The sequence below is a fragment of the Mobula hypostoma genome, chromosome 11, assembly GCF_963921235.1.
Source record: "Mobula hypostoma chromosome 11, sMobHyp1.1, whole genome shotgun sequence".
Classification (NCBI taxonomy): domain Eukaryota; kingdom Metazoa; phylum Chordata; class Chondrichthyes; order Myliobatiformes; family Myliobatidae; genus Mobula; species Mobula hypostoma.
Genome location: NC_086107.1, coordinates 34,472,638 through 34,487,991, shown reverse-complemented (window position 1 = coordinate 34,487,991; position 15,354 = coordinate 34,472,638). Strand labels below are relative to the sequence as shown.

Here is a 15,354-nt window from a genome sequence, read left to right as displayed (position 1 = left end):
TTCAACATACAGAGAGAACGTAGCTGAACAGTGGTGCAACTAAATATCCTACTTTTGCCGTTTGCCTTAATTGCATTTAGTTAACAACATCATATTTAAATCCTGATTGCTTTTTGCAGAGAACATTGAAAACTACTTCCACTTATGAATATAAGTATGGCAGGACCAGCTCTAATTTTATACTGTGATCTCTAATCCTATAGCTTCTCTTCACTTAATCTTATCAGCTCTGTCCTGAATCAAATCCCCTTAACCACCTAAATTCCAGGGTGGAGATCTATTGCGAATGTAACTTCTCATTCTTTAAAACAAATGAGTTTGAAGGTTAGCTTGTATCAATGACATTTATGGTTGTTGGTGATAAAACATTAAGTTAGATTGCTTCTTAAGTTTATAACTTTACAGTGATTACTCATTGCTTAAGTAATAACCTTGTTAAACATTGCACTAATTCATAACTAAGAGCTTGCATTTACCTTATTAAATAATATCCTGTCCAATGCCTGTGTTTCTAAACCTTTGAGAAACTAGAGCTATATACTGTACTGTAACTGTTCGTTTAAAAATGTAGGCAATTACAACAATTAGTGAAGTATTTGTGGTTAATTGCAGAATGATTTGACTGGTGAACATTCTTGTATCATGTTGAAAATACTGAATGAGGAGGAGTTTGTGGAAACTGCACAGAAGAACTGGCTTCATGCTTACTGGGCAGGTACAGTACAATAACAGATTAATGGCTGGGGATTGGAATACAGCGGATTCTGGTTAATTGGGCCATTGGTTAATCGGGGCAGCCACTTATTTAGTACAACTCAAAAGCTAATTGAGAAAGTCCCTGCTGCTGACCTCAACACTCTAACAATCCAGAGCAGACTCATAACCAGGACTCCACTGCCATTAATGCAGGTTCCAACAACCTCGGACATCTCCAAAGTGCCGATCACGCAACCTCCAACTCCATCTCCAGCCTTGGCCTCCAGGCCGGGTTTTCACGCGCTGCCACTGGATCCCCCGTCACCCCTTCTTTCACCGCCACACTGCAATCCCGTCTCTCTCAGGTCCCATTGCCAGCTCTTGGACCCTCGGAGACTCCACCTTCCTCTCACCCTGCCATCCTTGAACACCCCAAACCTCCCTTCCCCTCAGACACTACCAAACCCCTTCCCCCCTCCGATCCCAGCTCTTATCCATGCCGGGTTTTCACCATCCCCTCCAACCTTTCCCTCTTTGAGACAGAACGTTCTGTCCTCAGTAAGGGCCTCACTTTTATTCCCCTGCTCCCACACCTCAGTGAGTTCTGTTCCCACCACGACAGTGAGCTCTTCTTCCGCCACCTCCATCTCCAAGCCTATTTCTTTGGCAAGGGCACCCCACCCCGCACCGATGACTCCTTCTCCCGTCTTCAACCCTCCTCCTCTTCCTGGACACCCGCCCTGATCTTCTGCCTGTTCTCGACCTTTTCATTGCCAACTGCCGACGGGACTTTAACCATCTAGACTTCAACACTCCTCTCGCCCATTCCAACCTCACTCCATCCAAACCATTCATTGGCCCTCCATTCCCCCCACACTAAAGGTTGAGTTATATTTCTGCGTCAAATCGACGCCATAGGTTTGACGCAGAAGCCTGACGCGCATCTCTCCCAAAATGTAACTACGCATCGCGGCAATGCAGACTGCAACAACTGTGATTGGTCTGCTTGGTAGCATCGCATTACCTCCTACGCTGCAATAGCTTGCCATTGGGCAACTGAAGGGCAGGGAAGGAACTCTGGCTGCAATGCTTTCCATAAAGCTTTACAGACCTCCAGAATTATGGAGGGCACATTTCGCTTTTACGAGAAAAGACGCTTGCTTTAAACTTGTTTACCCCAAGAAGGACTACCATGACCATGAAGCCTTGCACGGGCAGGTGTGTGCGCATGCGTGACGTGCGCGAATTGCAGAGCGACACAGACACACCAGTGCACAAGTATAAATGCTCATAACGTGCGTAGTTCAATTGCGTAGGTTACGGCGTTAATTTGATGCAGAAGTATAAATCAGCCTTCATCCTAATCTCACCATCAAACCCACAGATAAGGGAGGTGCTGTAGCTGGCTGGTGTACTGACCTCTACCTTGCTGAGCCCCAGCGCCAACTCTCAGACGCATCCTCTTACTTACCCCTCGAACAGGACCCCACTAAGGAACACCAAGCCATTGTCTCCCACACCGTCACCAACCTTATTGACTCTGGATATCACCCATTCACCGTCACCAACCTCATAGTTCCCGCACCCCGCACTTCCTGTTTCTACCTCCTACCCAAAATCCATAAATGCCCTTGTCCAGGTAGACCCATTGTTTCAGCTTGTTCCTGCCCCACTGAACTCATCTGCATACCTCGACTCTGTTTTATCCCCCTGGTTCAGTCCCTCTGGATCTTTTCAAGGATTTCACGTTCCCTGGTCCCCATCATCTTATTTTTACTATGGATGTCCAGTCCTTATACACCTCTACCCCCCACCAGGAAGACCTCGAAGCTTCCTGTATTTTTCTGGACACTAGACCCGACCAGTTCCCCTTCACAGCCACTCTCCTTCACCTAATGGAAATTGTCCTCACTCTAAATAATTTTTCCTTTGGTTCCTTCCACTTCCTACAAACAAAAGGTGAAGCCTTGGGCACTTCCATGGGTCCCAGCTATGCCTGCCTGTTTGTTGGCTACATGGAACAGTCTTTGTTCCAAGCCTACACTGGTGACTGCCCCACAGTTTTTCTACGCTACATTGATGACTGCATTGGTGCTGCTTCCTGCACCCGTGCTGAACTCGTCAATTTCATCCACTTTGCCTCCAACTTTCATCCTGCCCTCCAATTCACCTGGTCCATTTCCCACACCTCCCTTCCCTTTCCCAATCTCACAGTCTATATTGCCGGAGAGAGCTTATCCACTGATGTCTATTACAAACCCATGGACTCTCATAGCTACCTGGACTATTCCTCGACCCACCCCTTCTCTCAATTTCTCTGTTTCAGCCGTATCTGTTCTCAGGATGAGGTTATTCATTCTAGAACGAAAGAGATGTCCTCCTTTTTCAAAGAAAGAAGCTTCGCTTCGTTCACCATCAATGCTGCAGTCAACCGCACCTTTTTCATTTCACGCACATCTGCTCTTACCCCAACATCCCGCCACCCTACCAGGGATAGGGTTCCTCTTGTCCTCACCTACCGACTCACCAGCCCCCGCGTCCAGCACATAATTCACCAAAACTTCCGCCAGCTTCAAGTGGATCCCACCACCAAACACATCTTTCCCTCCCCCCACTTTCTGCTTTCCGCAGGGATCTTTCCCTTGTCCATTCAACCCTCCCTATTGATCTCCCTCCTGGCACTTATCCTTGAAAGTGGAACAAGTGCTACACCTGCCCCTACACCTCCCTCATTACCATCCAGGGCCCCAAACAGAGCTTCCAGGTGAGGTAACACTTCACCGGTGAGTCTTTTGGAGTCATTTACTGTGATTGGTGCTCCAGGTGTTGCCTCCTATGTATTGGTGAGACCCGACGTAGATTGGGAGACCGCTCCACCGAGCACCTACGCTTCATCCGCCAGAAAAAGCCGGATCTCCCAGTGGTCACCCATTTTAATTCCACTTCCCATCCCCATTCCAATATGTCCATCGATGGCCTCCTTCACTGTCGTGATGAGGCCACTCTTAGGTTGGAGGAACAACGCCTTATATTCCGTTTGGTTAGCCTCCAACCTGATGGCATGAACATCGATTTCTCAAATTTCCAGTGATGCCTCCCCCCTTCCCCCCCCACCATTTCCCATCCCCTTTTCCGTCCCTCACGTTATCTCCCTGCCACCCGTCGCCTCCTTCTGGTGCTCCTTCCCCCTTTTTCTTTTTTCCATAGCCTTCTATCTCTTTCACCAATCAACTTCCCAGCTCTTTACTTCATCCCTCCGCCTCCAAGTTTCATCTATCAGCTGGTGTTTCTCTCTCCCCTCCCTCCACCTTTTAAATCTACTCCAGCTTTTTTTCTCCAGTCTTGATAAAGGGTTTTGGCCCAAAATGCCGACTGTACTTTTTTCCTTAGATGCCAACTGGCCTGCTGAGATCCTCCAGCATTTTGTGTATGTTGGTTGGATTTCCAGCAACTGCAGATTTTCTCTGTTTGTGAAAATAACAAGATTCCCAACACTTATTTGGGACACTTACCAAATAAATTAGGACAGCAGACTTCTGGCGAAGTTTCTAACGAGCAACAGTCACGTTCACTTGCTTGGCTGTTAGAGTCTACGCTGTGCTTGGAGTGAACAGTTTTTAAATAGTGTCAGCTGTGTGCGTTTGTGTTCAAAAAGCAGAGACTTTTGTTGAGTGGTTGTTGAGAAATAAGCAGTAAGACAATTCAGAACTGTTTGCACACTAAAGTTTCAAGCATTCAGGCTTGGAGATCTGGAAGTGGTCGGGAGTGAAAATGAAACAATTTCACTACTTCATCACGTTAGGAAGTACAAAGAATTTGATGCCATCAACAATCATCTTGAATGTTACAATGAAAATGAATATTTGAAAGAATTCCATAGATTCACCACTCTCTGGCTAAAGAAATTTCTCCTCATCTCCATTCTAAAAGGATGCCCCTCTATTCTGAAGTTGTGTCCACTAGTCTTAGACTCTCCCACCATAGGAAAATATTTCCTTCCACCTGGAGGGAATATACAAGGGGTGGTTGATAAGTTTGTGGTCTAAGGTAGAAGGAGTCAATTTTAGAAAACCTAGCACATTTATTTTTCAACATAGTCCCCTCCTACATTTACACACTTAGTCCAGTGTTCGTGGAGCATACGGATCTTGGACCTCCAGAAAGTGTCCACAGGTGGGTGTTTGATAAGTTCGTGGTCTAAGGTAGGAGGAGATGAGTTATACAGCTCTCGTTACATGCACATGTAGGTCAATTCTTTGAGTGATTATGCAGTAAGTTTGAAGTTAATGACTCATCTCCTTCTACTTTAGGCCACGAACTTATCAAGCACCCCCTGATGAGTTATTAACTTCTAATTTTCTGCATAATCATTCAAAGAGTTGACCTGCATGTGCATGTAACGAGAGCTGTATAACTCATCTCCTCCTACCTTATCAATCACCCCTCGTAAATGCTAAAAGCTCAAAAGAAGAATCCTTTTGAATTTCAAACATTTTAAATTGACATATTAGCGGATATTAAAAATACTGCAAATATTTATATTTGGAAGTTTTTAAGCTAACAGGCTTTTTGAAAGTTATATTAAATTACCATTTTCCTTCCTGAGGCTCCTTTAGCTAAGCCTTTCTTTTCAAGGAGAAACATTCTTGGCTCCCCTTGTGGCTCTTTGGACCTGGGTGTAATTTACTGACAAGTTCATAATATAAATTCTGGGTAGTTAAGCTTAATTCTAACATACTTGCTGCATTTTCTAATAAGTGTAGTACAGGCTCATAACAAATTATTGATAGCAGTTTCAGGATTTCCAGTATTTTAAAGACATCCAAAAGCTATTCTAAGATCTGCAATGTAGTTGCAAATTCTGATTTTTTCCCCCTTGCTAGCGCACAAAAAATAAATAGAATTCCTATTTTTCTCTTCTTTAAGCTAAGTTTCTGTTATTCCCTCTCAATCATAGCCATATGTATGCAAGTCATCAACCTTCTGCAGTTGTTAATCAAGCACTCAAAATTCACATTGAACTGCTTGTCATTTACCATCTGTTCTGATTATAATAAAACTGATCATCTGCCATCCAGTTGTTTGCAACTCTGGATGGTTTGGCACCTGGCTCACCAAGTGATTTTCCTCTGCTCTCTTCAAGTTCGCTGAGGCCCTGTTTCCCACATTTCCTCTGAGTGCCCAAGCACCGGGGCCCTGTTTTAAACTTGTGCTGTTATTTTGCTCATCCCTTCTTTCTTTTCATCTGAAATGCTTTACCCAAGTATCCATTGAAATCAGCACTAAATGACATCTTACCAAGCACTATCTGTGAGTTAGATACCCAGCTTCCAGTGCCAGTGCTACTTGTAATATATAGCATTGGGATTGATGTCTTTTGGTGTCCATTTTTAAATGTCACCCCTACTACTTGATGCTTTGACTGTAAGACCTTGTCCATTTTCCCTTTTGTCTTTGGTTTCTACCTGGATGATGATTTCTGACTGCACTACTTGTGTTGCAGAATTTTGTGTCCCCTCTGCATATTCTTGACTGAATAACTTAGAAGGCAATGTCAGTGGTTTTGAAAATTCTTGTCTTTCAACTGTTAGGTCTCCAAAAGCTACTTTGTTTCATCATTACTGTGAACCATCTCCCATCCTGTTTATTCCTGTAATTCATGGTGTCATATTCTCATCTGTACTACTTTGACCTGTTTTTACTTTCAGCATTGTAAAACAGTTGGTGAATGAGTGGTACGATTCTGGAGGATTCCTGCACTACCCTCTGGAAGGTTCTCTGCTACCCAGATAGTTTTTGATCAGTGATAACCAATTTCATTTGACTTAGTTATTGTTGGATCTTTTTTCTTCTTGGAAATTTTTCTCACTTGTTCCTCACTCATTCTGATCGCATTCACGACGCTCACTGCTAAAGTAGTACATGAGTTTTGTGCAAATATTTTGTGTTTGTGATCTGAACTTCATAGAAATGTAGAAATCTACAGTGCATTACAGGCCCTTCGGCCCACAATGTTGTGCCGACCATGTAACCTACTCTAGAGGCTGCCTAGAATTTCCCTAGTGCATAGCCCTCTATTTTTCTAAGCTCCATGTACCTATCTAAGAATCTCTTAAAAGACCCTATTGTATCTGCCTCTACCACCTTTGCTGGCAGTGTATTCCACACACCCACCACTCTGTGTGTGAAAAGCTTACCCCTGACATCTCCTCTGTACCTACTTCGAAGCACCTTAAAACTATGCCTCTTGTGTTAGCCATTTCAGCCCTGGGAAAAAGCCTCTGGCTATCCACACAATCAACACCTCTCATCATCTTATACACCATTATCAGGTCAAGTCACCTCTCATCCTCCATCGCTCCAAGGAGAAAAGGCCAAGTTCAGTCAACTTTTTTTTATAAGGCATGCTCTCCAATCCAGGCAACATCCTTGTAAATCTCCTCCACTCTCTCTATAGTATTCACAACCTTCCTGTAATGAGGTGACCAGAACTGAACACAGTACTCCAACTGGGATCTAACTAAGGTCTTAATAGCTGTAACATTGCCTCACGGCTCTTGAACTCAATCCCACGGTTGATGAAGGCCAACACACCGTACACCTTCTTAACAACACTGTCAACCTGCACAGCGGCTTTGAGTGTCCTATGGACATGGACCCCAAGATCTCGGTGATCCTCCACACTGCCAAGATTCTTACCACTAATATTATATTCTGACTTCAAATGTAACCTCCTGTAATGAACCAGTTCACACTTATCTGGGTGGAACTCTATCTGCCACTTCTCAGCCCAGTTCTGCATCCTACCGATGTCGTGCTGTAACCTCTGACAACCCTCCAGACTATCGACAACACCCCTAACTTTCAAATCAGAAGTGATTTTCAATTACATTTCCTTGCAGATTTGAGTTCATGGATAGAAGCTTAACCAAATAATTGTCACCAGTTATTTCTATTTTCAACCAGTGAACAGAAAACTATTCAGTTAATGTTAAATGATATCTTTGATGCACAAGCAATAAATGTTATTAATCATACAGGCTTAAAATAACAAGTGTGGTTTGAAAAACAGTGGAAAATAATATTTTGAAGAGAAACAGTGTTGAAGCAATCTGATTGAATGTGCAAATATATGGATAAACTTGCAATGGTCTCTGCACAGATTTTCGAAGACGGTTTCTGTCTCTCCTTGGCTACCAGTTCAGTAATTTCCCTCCCTCTGTGGCACTGAATATTCTTCAGAATAAAAACATGAAAGAGGAATCAAAACAATGTAAGTAACCAACCAAGCATTTTGTTCATGAAAATTGTTTCATAAGTATAGTGACAAGCATAATCATAACAAGTGAATACACTGTAGAATACTCAGTAGTTTAGGTGATTGAGCAGTTAGTATAAATTATAACAGTTAAATAACAATGTAGATATTACTACAGGGTTGCTCTTACTTCAGATACTTTGATGCAGGTGTAGCTTTGAATTTGTATGTCAACAGTGAAGGCTTTTGGTATGATTGGTGTATATGCAATAATTTCACCTTTTTAAATTCCTGACTGAAGTTAACTGGATAACCACTCATTTTTGGTTGCGTGCATGTCCACTCCCAAAACTTTCTTGGTGTCTAGAGAACTACATTTCAGTAATTGAGCAGGACGCTGTTAATCTTTGGTGTATTTTGCACCAGTCCCTCAAGGACACATTTTATTCGTAAGTTTCTTCTCAAAGGAGAAATTGTTGTATCTATTGTGTTATTTTTCCATTCATGCAGTTGATGGTATTTAGGCAAAATGCATAGAACAGCAAGAGTTAAGATTCCAAAGGTCTTTCGTTCAAATTAATTTTGAGACACAAGGGGTAAAACTGTTTGAAATTTATAAATAGTGAAATACCATGGATGAGGAGAACTCAGAATATTTTAGCTGGTTAGAACATTGTGACAGAATTTAAATTAATCAAAACATTTTAAAAGTATGGTATCTTGAGAGTTTTTGTTCATTTGAGGTATGAATGTTTAACACCGAGTTCAATATGTGGTTTCAGACTTTTGAAAGATTAAGCTGTAGCTGTCTTCCAGAGGAGTAAGCTTGATGCCCTTTCCTGCTTGTTAAATAATAACATAAAATGTAAAATTAAGATAAACCTCATCTACATGACAATTAAAATCTGTTGAACATTTTAACTTGTTTATAGTAGTTATTTTATGCTTCTTTTCACAATAAGTATGTTCCAAAAATAATTATCACAGGACATTTTTAAATGGATTATTAATTTGTTTTTGAAGATTATTACTTCAACCTCTGGCATAACCTATTAAAGAAAAATATATGTAGAATGCATTCCCTAGCCTCTCCAACCTCCCATTAACATCTTGTTTAGCCAAATATAGGTGTAGGGCACATCTTGTATACCCTACTGACTTACAGTCATTAATGTTCTTTTATGTATCTCCCAATATAGAGTTCAGCATTACTGGTTTACTCTCTGCCCATTGGGATGAGAATTGCATTTAAAATTTAAGTAGGTTGTCAACTTTCTCAACCAAGGGAGATATTCCAGGGATGCAAAATAAGCTTGGACTTTAAGTGATAGATTTAAAATGCTTTTTTTTAATTGTGTAGCTTGGATGCTGTGGTGGCCAATACATTAAAATTAATCTTTCTATGCATATGTTGATTTTACTTACATACTTTTCTCTCTCTCAGCACTAAGCAGATCTCAGCTGGAAGCTAAATTTACACCATATGATTTGAAACGTTTGGAGATGTACTCAAGGAATATGGTGGACTACCACCTAATCATGGATATGATCCCTTGTATTTCTCAGCTCTACTTTTTGAACCAGCTTGATGATATCTCATTATCTGTTGCACAGTCTGTACGTATTACACTAATTTTCAGCTTATGGATTATGTTCACATTATTTGACATGAATAATTCATTTTTGCACCCAGTGTTTCTAATTTTAATGGATTCTCAAACCTAACATTTTCCATCAGTTCTTTTTAAGTTATGAAGCATTTACACTTAGTTTCTATGAATGAGTACAGATGTGAAGTTTGAAAATCTTTAAACAAAACTTTAAGACAGTTATTTTGCAGAATGACAGTAAGATTGGATTGGAGCTCAATATGTCCAATGATTCATTTGGGTGCTGGGGAACATAGTTCATTGGTAAATAAGATGGATAGATTCTTGATAAACAAGGTAGGGTGAAAGATTTCTGATACAAAAGTAGAGTTGAGATTACAACCAAATTTCGATGATATTAAATGGCAGGGTAGGCAGGAGGGGTCAAGAGGCCTCCTAATTTATATGTGTTTAGATCTTAGAGTGATTGCCAGCAGTTAAATTTTCACACTTCAGCGTGGTAACATTGAGTGTGAAAGTGCTGACTTAAGTTTAAATAAGTATTTAAGGCATTTTATTCCCACTGTGTTCAATTGAACAGCTGAAGCCCCAATGTTGATAACCATTCCCCTTGGGGAATTTGTGATAATATTGATAATACTACTGCATTCTTTAATCTTATTTTCCTGATTCATATCATGATTTGGCACAGTATTCTGTCCTAATGTGTAGGCATTAGAGCAAGTTCTTGAGGGACTTAGCAGGTCAAGCAGCATCGATGAAAGGAATAAGCAGTTGACGTTTCAGGCTGAGACCCTTCTTCAGTGCTGGAAAAGAATGGGGAAGAAGCCAGAATAATAAAGTTTTTCCACAGATGCTGCCTGACCTGCTGAGTTCCTCCAGCATTTTGCATGTGTTACTCTGGATTTCCAGCATCTGCAAAATCTCTTGTGTTTGAGGGAGGGTTTTTAAGGTTTTAGATGATTTTTGTAATAACAATCACAATTATTTTCAGAAAAATTTACAGATTACCTGTTAATAATAATTTCTACTGGTGTTGTAAAATGAAAAGTTTAATGGGAAAATAACTTAGCAAGAGTTTAAATTCATGTGTGGCCTCATCCTGTTTTAAGGCATTATTACTAGGTATTGGACTTCAACACAAATCTATTGACCAGCTGGAGAAGGAAATTGATCTTCCAAGTAGTCAATTAATGGGTCTTTTCAACCGATTAATCCGCAAAGTTGTCCAGGTAACTGAATCATTAGATAAACGATGTTCTTTGTAGTCAATTGTAAGAATGTTATTGCAGAACCACCTTCTGCAAAGTTGTATATTGAAGAGTCATCTGCCATTGTAACAAAGTTAATGATGATCAGTAATTGTCAAAAATTTCTCTTTGGCTTGCATATCCATCGAAATATATTTTGATCTTCCTATGTCGAATTCTGGATCAACAAGATAATAAACAAATTATAAAATGCAGACAAGTTTTTTGTTATTTTGATGGTAGTTGCAGAATGAAGTTTGTCTGGGGTCAGGAGGTGATGCTCTAAATGTACTGGTATTTACTGAAAGTACGGTGTCAATTAACAACTTATTTCTAACATCACATCTTTCTCTATGCTACCTTTAAATTGAAAATATTGTACCTAAAACATTTAATTTGAAATGACTGGTAATCTGGAAGCTGATGAGCAAAATTACATCTATCCCATATTGTTGGTTGAAAATATTTTGGAAAAATAGACTTTGTTTTTTTTTGTGTGTGTTAGCTCTTCAATCGCATCCTGGAGAAAGATATGGAACAGCAAATGATTACTGCGAAGGAGGTAGTCATGGAACCTACAGTCAAATCACTATCTGAGGATCTGGTATGTGCTGATCGACTTGTTTAGGAGTAAATAGTTTCGTATGCAGTAAATGAAACTCATGATTTCTTTGACTGCATTTTGATATAATTGTAGACATTTAACACAAAAGCTTTATATTTAACCTTATTTTTGTGGTATAATTACAGCATTTAAAAGACATTTTCTCAGGTACATGAATAAGAAAGATTGAGACTGATATGGGCCAAATGGGACTAGCTTAAGTTGGTTTCTTGGTTGGATAGGATGAGTTGGACCAAAGTGTAAGCCTCTATACTGTATAACTCTATGACGATGTCTGGCAGAGCAGCATAACCCTGAGGCATTACTCTCTTTAAAGCTTTATACAATTATCCTAAAGCACACACAAAATATAAAATAAGCATAGCAGTTGTGTAACACTTTATAGTGCCAGTAACTTGGGTTTAGTTCCTGCCGCTGCTTGTAATGAGTTTGTACATTCTCCCCCAAGACTCCTTGGTTTTCTAGGTGCTCTGATTGCCTCCCACATCCCAAAGACGTACCAGTTGGTAGGTTAATTGGTCATTGTAAAGTGTCCCTTGATTAGGTTAGGGTTAAGTCAGAGTTTGCTGGCCGGTGTGGCTCGAAGGGCGTATTCTGCACTGTATTTCTAAATAAATGAAATATTTCCATGATGTGACAAAAATAATATAAAATATTATAAAAATGTCATGTATTTATGTGGTCCTTGTAATCTAATGTAATCTGGCACAACTTTAACTTTAATTGTAGCTGCAAATTTGGTGTATTTCTTATTGATTGAATGAAATTCAACTCTGCTATCAGTCTGAAAATGATCACTTTGGGTTCATCTCTATTGGTGAATAATCCCATCTATGTCCTTTGCCTAGCTACACCTTTTTATAATACAAAATTGTATATATTAGAGGTGATGGACAGAATTGCCTCTCTCTTGATATACCCATTTGTGTCAAATAAGCCCAAGAAACTTTGATCAGTTTTTATTCAGCTTGATTCATTATCAAGAAAAGCACTTAACCATGTTTGGCTAAAATTTATAAATCCATAACCTGTATCATTTTTTATCAGAGGTACAGCAGTCAATTACCACTAGATCAGCACTAGGTTATCCCTTTAGCCATGATAAGTCTGAGTGAATACTTGGAAATAATAAATTTGGTGTATTGCTTTAGATAAGTGTCCTTAAAACAAGTAAATATCACTTAAAAGTAATTTATCTCCAAGTTATTTGAAAAGACGATTACGTACCAGGTATGTAGCACCTTTCTAAATACCTTGTATTGATACTGTTGTTTCTTTCTAAAGGAGGAAGCAGCAAAAGAATTTGAAGAAAAACACAAGCAGGAAGTTGAAAAGTTGAAGGGAATAGATCTAACTCAGTAAGATTGTGTTGATGAGATTGAATTCAAATTGATGAACTTGGTGTTCTTTATGCTTCTAACTAGAAGCATAAAGGGTGTAATTTATAGAAGCTACTTGGACTCTATCCTATTTTACAAACTTTAATACATAACATTTGCTTTGACTGTTGTGTGGTTGGGGTAAGATAATCGGGAGTTTTAACCCTAGAATTTTTAATACTTGCCTAATATTGAAAACCTGATCAGGTGAAGATGATTGTAGTTGATATAATTTGTATTCTGTCAGGTAAATATATTTCTATTAGTTCAAGCATCTGTAAGGGGAGAAGGTGGGTTTCTAACCAGATGTTTCTTGGACCATTTTTGATTAAAATCCGTTATAGCTTTTATAATGTAATTGACTAAGCAGTTATTATCAAAGGGGGCTTCTTCGTGGTGAATATTAGAAAATTAAGAACATAGGATAGAGGAAAAGGAAGGCCATAGATCTTCTCAAACCTGTTATGTCATTCAGTGAGATCATGACTGATCATCTCCACTGCCCTATCCCCTTATATTGTAATTATCCATAAGCAGCATTGTATTTATGGAACATAGTGACTGAGCTGTTTTTTTTTGAGATAGACATTTTCAATGAATCAAAATATTGTGAATGAAAGAATTTCTCCTCATGTTAGTACTAACCATCTGTCGAACTATCCTGAGAATGTAGTCTCTATTTTTGACATCTTCATCCAAGCTCCACCTGTGTTTGCTCAGCTTCCAGCAGGGGGTGCTGAGTTGCAGGAGACCGAGCCCCCGGCCTATTTCCAATACAAGCCTGGGAGTATTTAATGCTGTTATAGCACTGCTTTCATTGTGCTCATTTAGAAAAACTTAACAGGTCAGGGATTCTGTTTGTTAGTAACTTGGTTTGTATGGCTTAATTAACCTCCCTTAGCCACTTTAGGACACAAGAATTATCTTTTAAAGAACATGTCCCTTGTGTTTTAATATTTCCATTTGCATTAAGGTACTCTGCCCATTACAGTTGATCCATTATAGTTCTGGCATATTTGGCTTAACTTACGTCATGATGCCTTATTTTGTAGACTCTTTTTCTTATTCATCTTGCATGGGTGTGAAAAGTCTCTTTTGGATTAACCTTTAATTATATAACTTAAGTGATTATTGGCAACTAATCAGTTTTACACAAACTTTGGTTTTCATTATAACTTACTGTTAAAATGAAAATTTTTTATAACTTCTTGATGGCCAACTTCTATATCCTGAACTCTAGGAAGCTGGTTGATATTTTTCATGCTTTTCCTCTGCTTACGCCATAGAGATGTGATGTATTGCTTGGTCCGGGCTGCAGACATTAATATCAATTTTGTTAACCAGGTATACGATCCGTGGCAATGACGATGAATGGAATGAAGTACTGAAGACAACAGGAAAGAATGCCACAGTTATCAGCATTCAAAGGTGACACGCTTATCTGTTTGCTGAATTTTTTTTGAAGCATCACTGTGTTGATAGAATGAGCAGTCTGAACACTGCTGCAGTCAAATAGTATCGGGGAAAGATTTTCTTCAAAGGGAGAATGCGGGTGAGAGAAAATAGAAGTTCTACAAAATGTAGTATATATGTATGATGTCAAGGGGATTCAGAGAAATGAGACAACATGCAGCACCCATCAAAAGTAAATTATGTTCTGTCCAAAACACACAAATTTATAAGTTCCATTTCATGACCTTAGGATATTTCCAAAGTGCTTTATTATTCCTGAAGCATTAATATCTTTAAATAACTTGCAAACAGTGAGATACTCTTTTGTTTCACAAACTTGCTCTTCTTGAGATATAGTTTTCAATAGGAACACATGGTCAATTTGTATAATTTTTTCAACCTTTTTAGTGGCAAAAGAAAACAAGATTCAATGGTGAAAGGCGATCACCGATTGGAGAAGAAACGGATGAAAAAGAACAAGGAAAAGAAACAGAAGTGGGCAAAATAATTTACATAAACCAAAAGACACAATTTCAAATTCAATAACTTATTTCATGATGGGCATAATTTTGTATAGGATGTTTTCAATATCTTCAGGTATCCAGCAGAAAGAAATATGATTGGAATGAGAAAGAGAAAGGTCGAAAATTACTGAGATCTGTTGCATTTCAATTCAAAATTTTGGAGACCTTACAGAATAGAAGATCACTACTCTATTCCCTCATTAAATGTGTTAACACTGACATTTCCAGGTTTTTGTTATATTTTTAATACTCGGTTGGAATGTTGTGTTGAGTCTGTGGATTTATATAAAGACATAAAAGACAATTTAATATGTAAAAATGGAACGGGACTAAATCTATTAAAAGTTGTTTTTATTTTCAATTGTGATTAGTGTGTTTTATTCATCTTTAACGTCCAACTAACTTTTGTTGCATTGATCAGTAAAGGCTAGGTATGTGGTTCATTCTTCTTTACAGCACTTTGGTTAGTTATATTTAAGTTTGGAAAAGAAAATCAGTCTTTGTGAGTCTGAAAGAGTTGATATTTTCCAGATAATTAGAAGAATTGATGAATTGTTCAC

The 15,354-nt window shown here is 39.1% G+C and overlaps 1 protein-coding gene across 2 annotated transcripts in view; it reads left to right on the top strand.

The window, feature by feature from the left end:
• The window catches only part of nat10 (N-acetyltransferase 10), a 62,391-nt gene extending 47,273 nt beyond the window's left edge, over positions 1-15,118 (top strand). For both annotated transcript variants that reach the window (XM_063061804.1, XM_063061803.1), the window contains exons 22-29: positions 613-715; positions 7,859-7,969; positions 9,399-9,571; positions 10,677-10,796; positions 11,320-11,418; positions 12,724-12,797; positions 14,163-14,246; positions 14,679-15,118. In XM_063061804.1, the coding sequence (XP_062917874.1) occupies positions 613-715; positions 7,859-7,969; positions 9,399-9,571; positions 10,677-10,796; positions 11,320-11,418; positions 12,724-12,797; positions 14,163-14,246; positions 14,679-14,778 (864 nt within the window). In that variant the 3' untranslated portion in view covers positions 14,779-15,118. The remainder of the gene's footprint in view (positions 1-612; positions 716-7,858; positions 7,970-9,398; positions 9,572-10,676; positions 10,797-11,319; positions 11,419-12,723; positions 12,798-14,162; positions 14,247-14,678) is intronic.
• Positions 15,119-15,354: the final 236 nt, after the last annotated feature.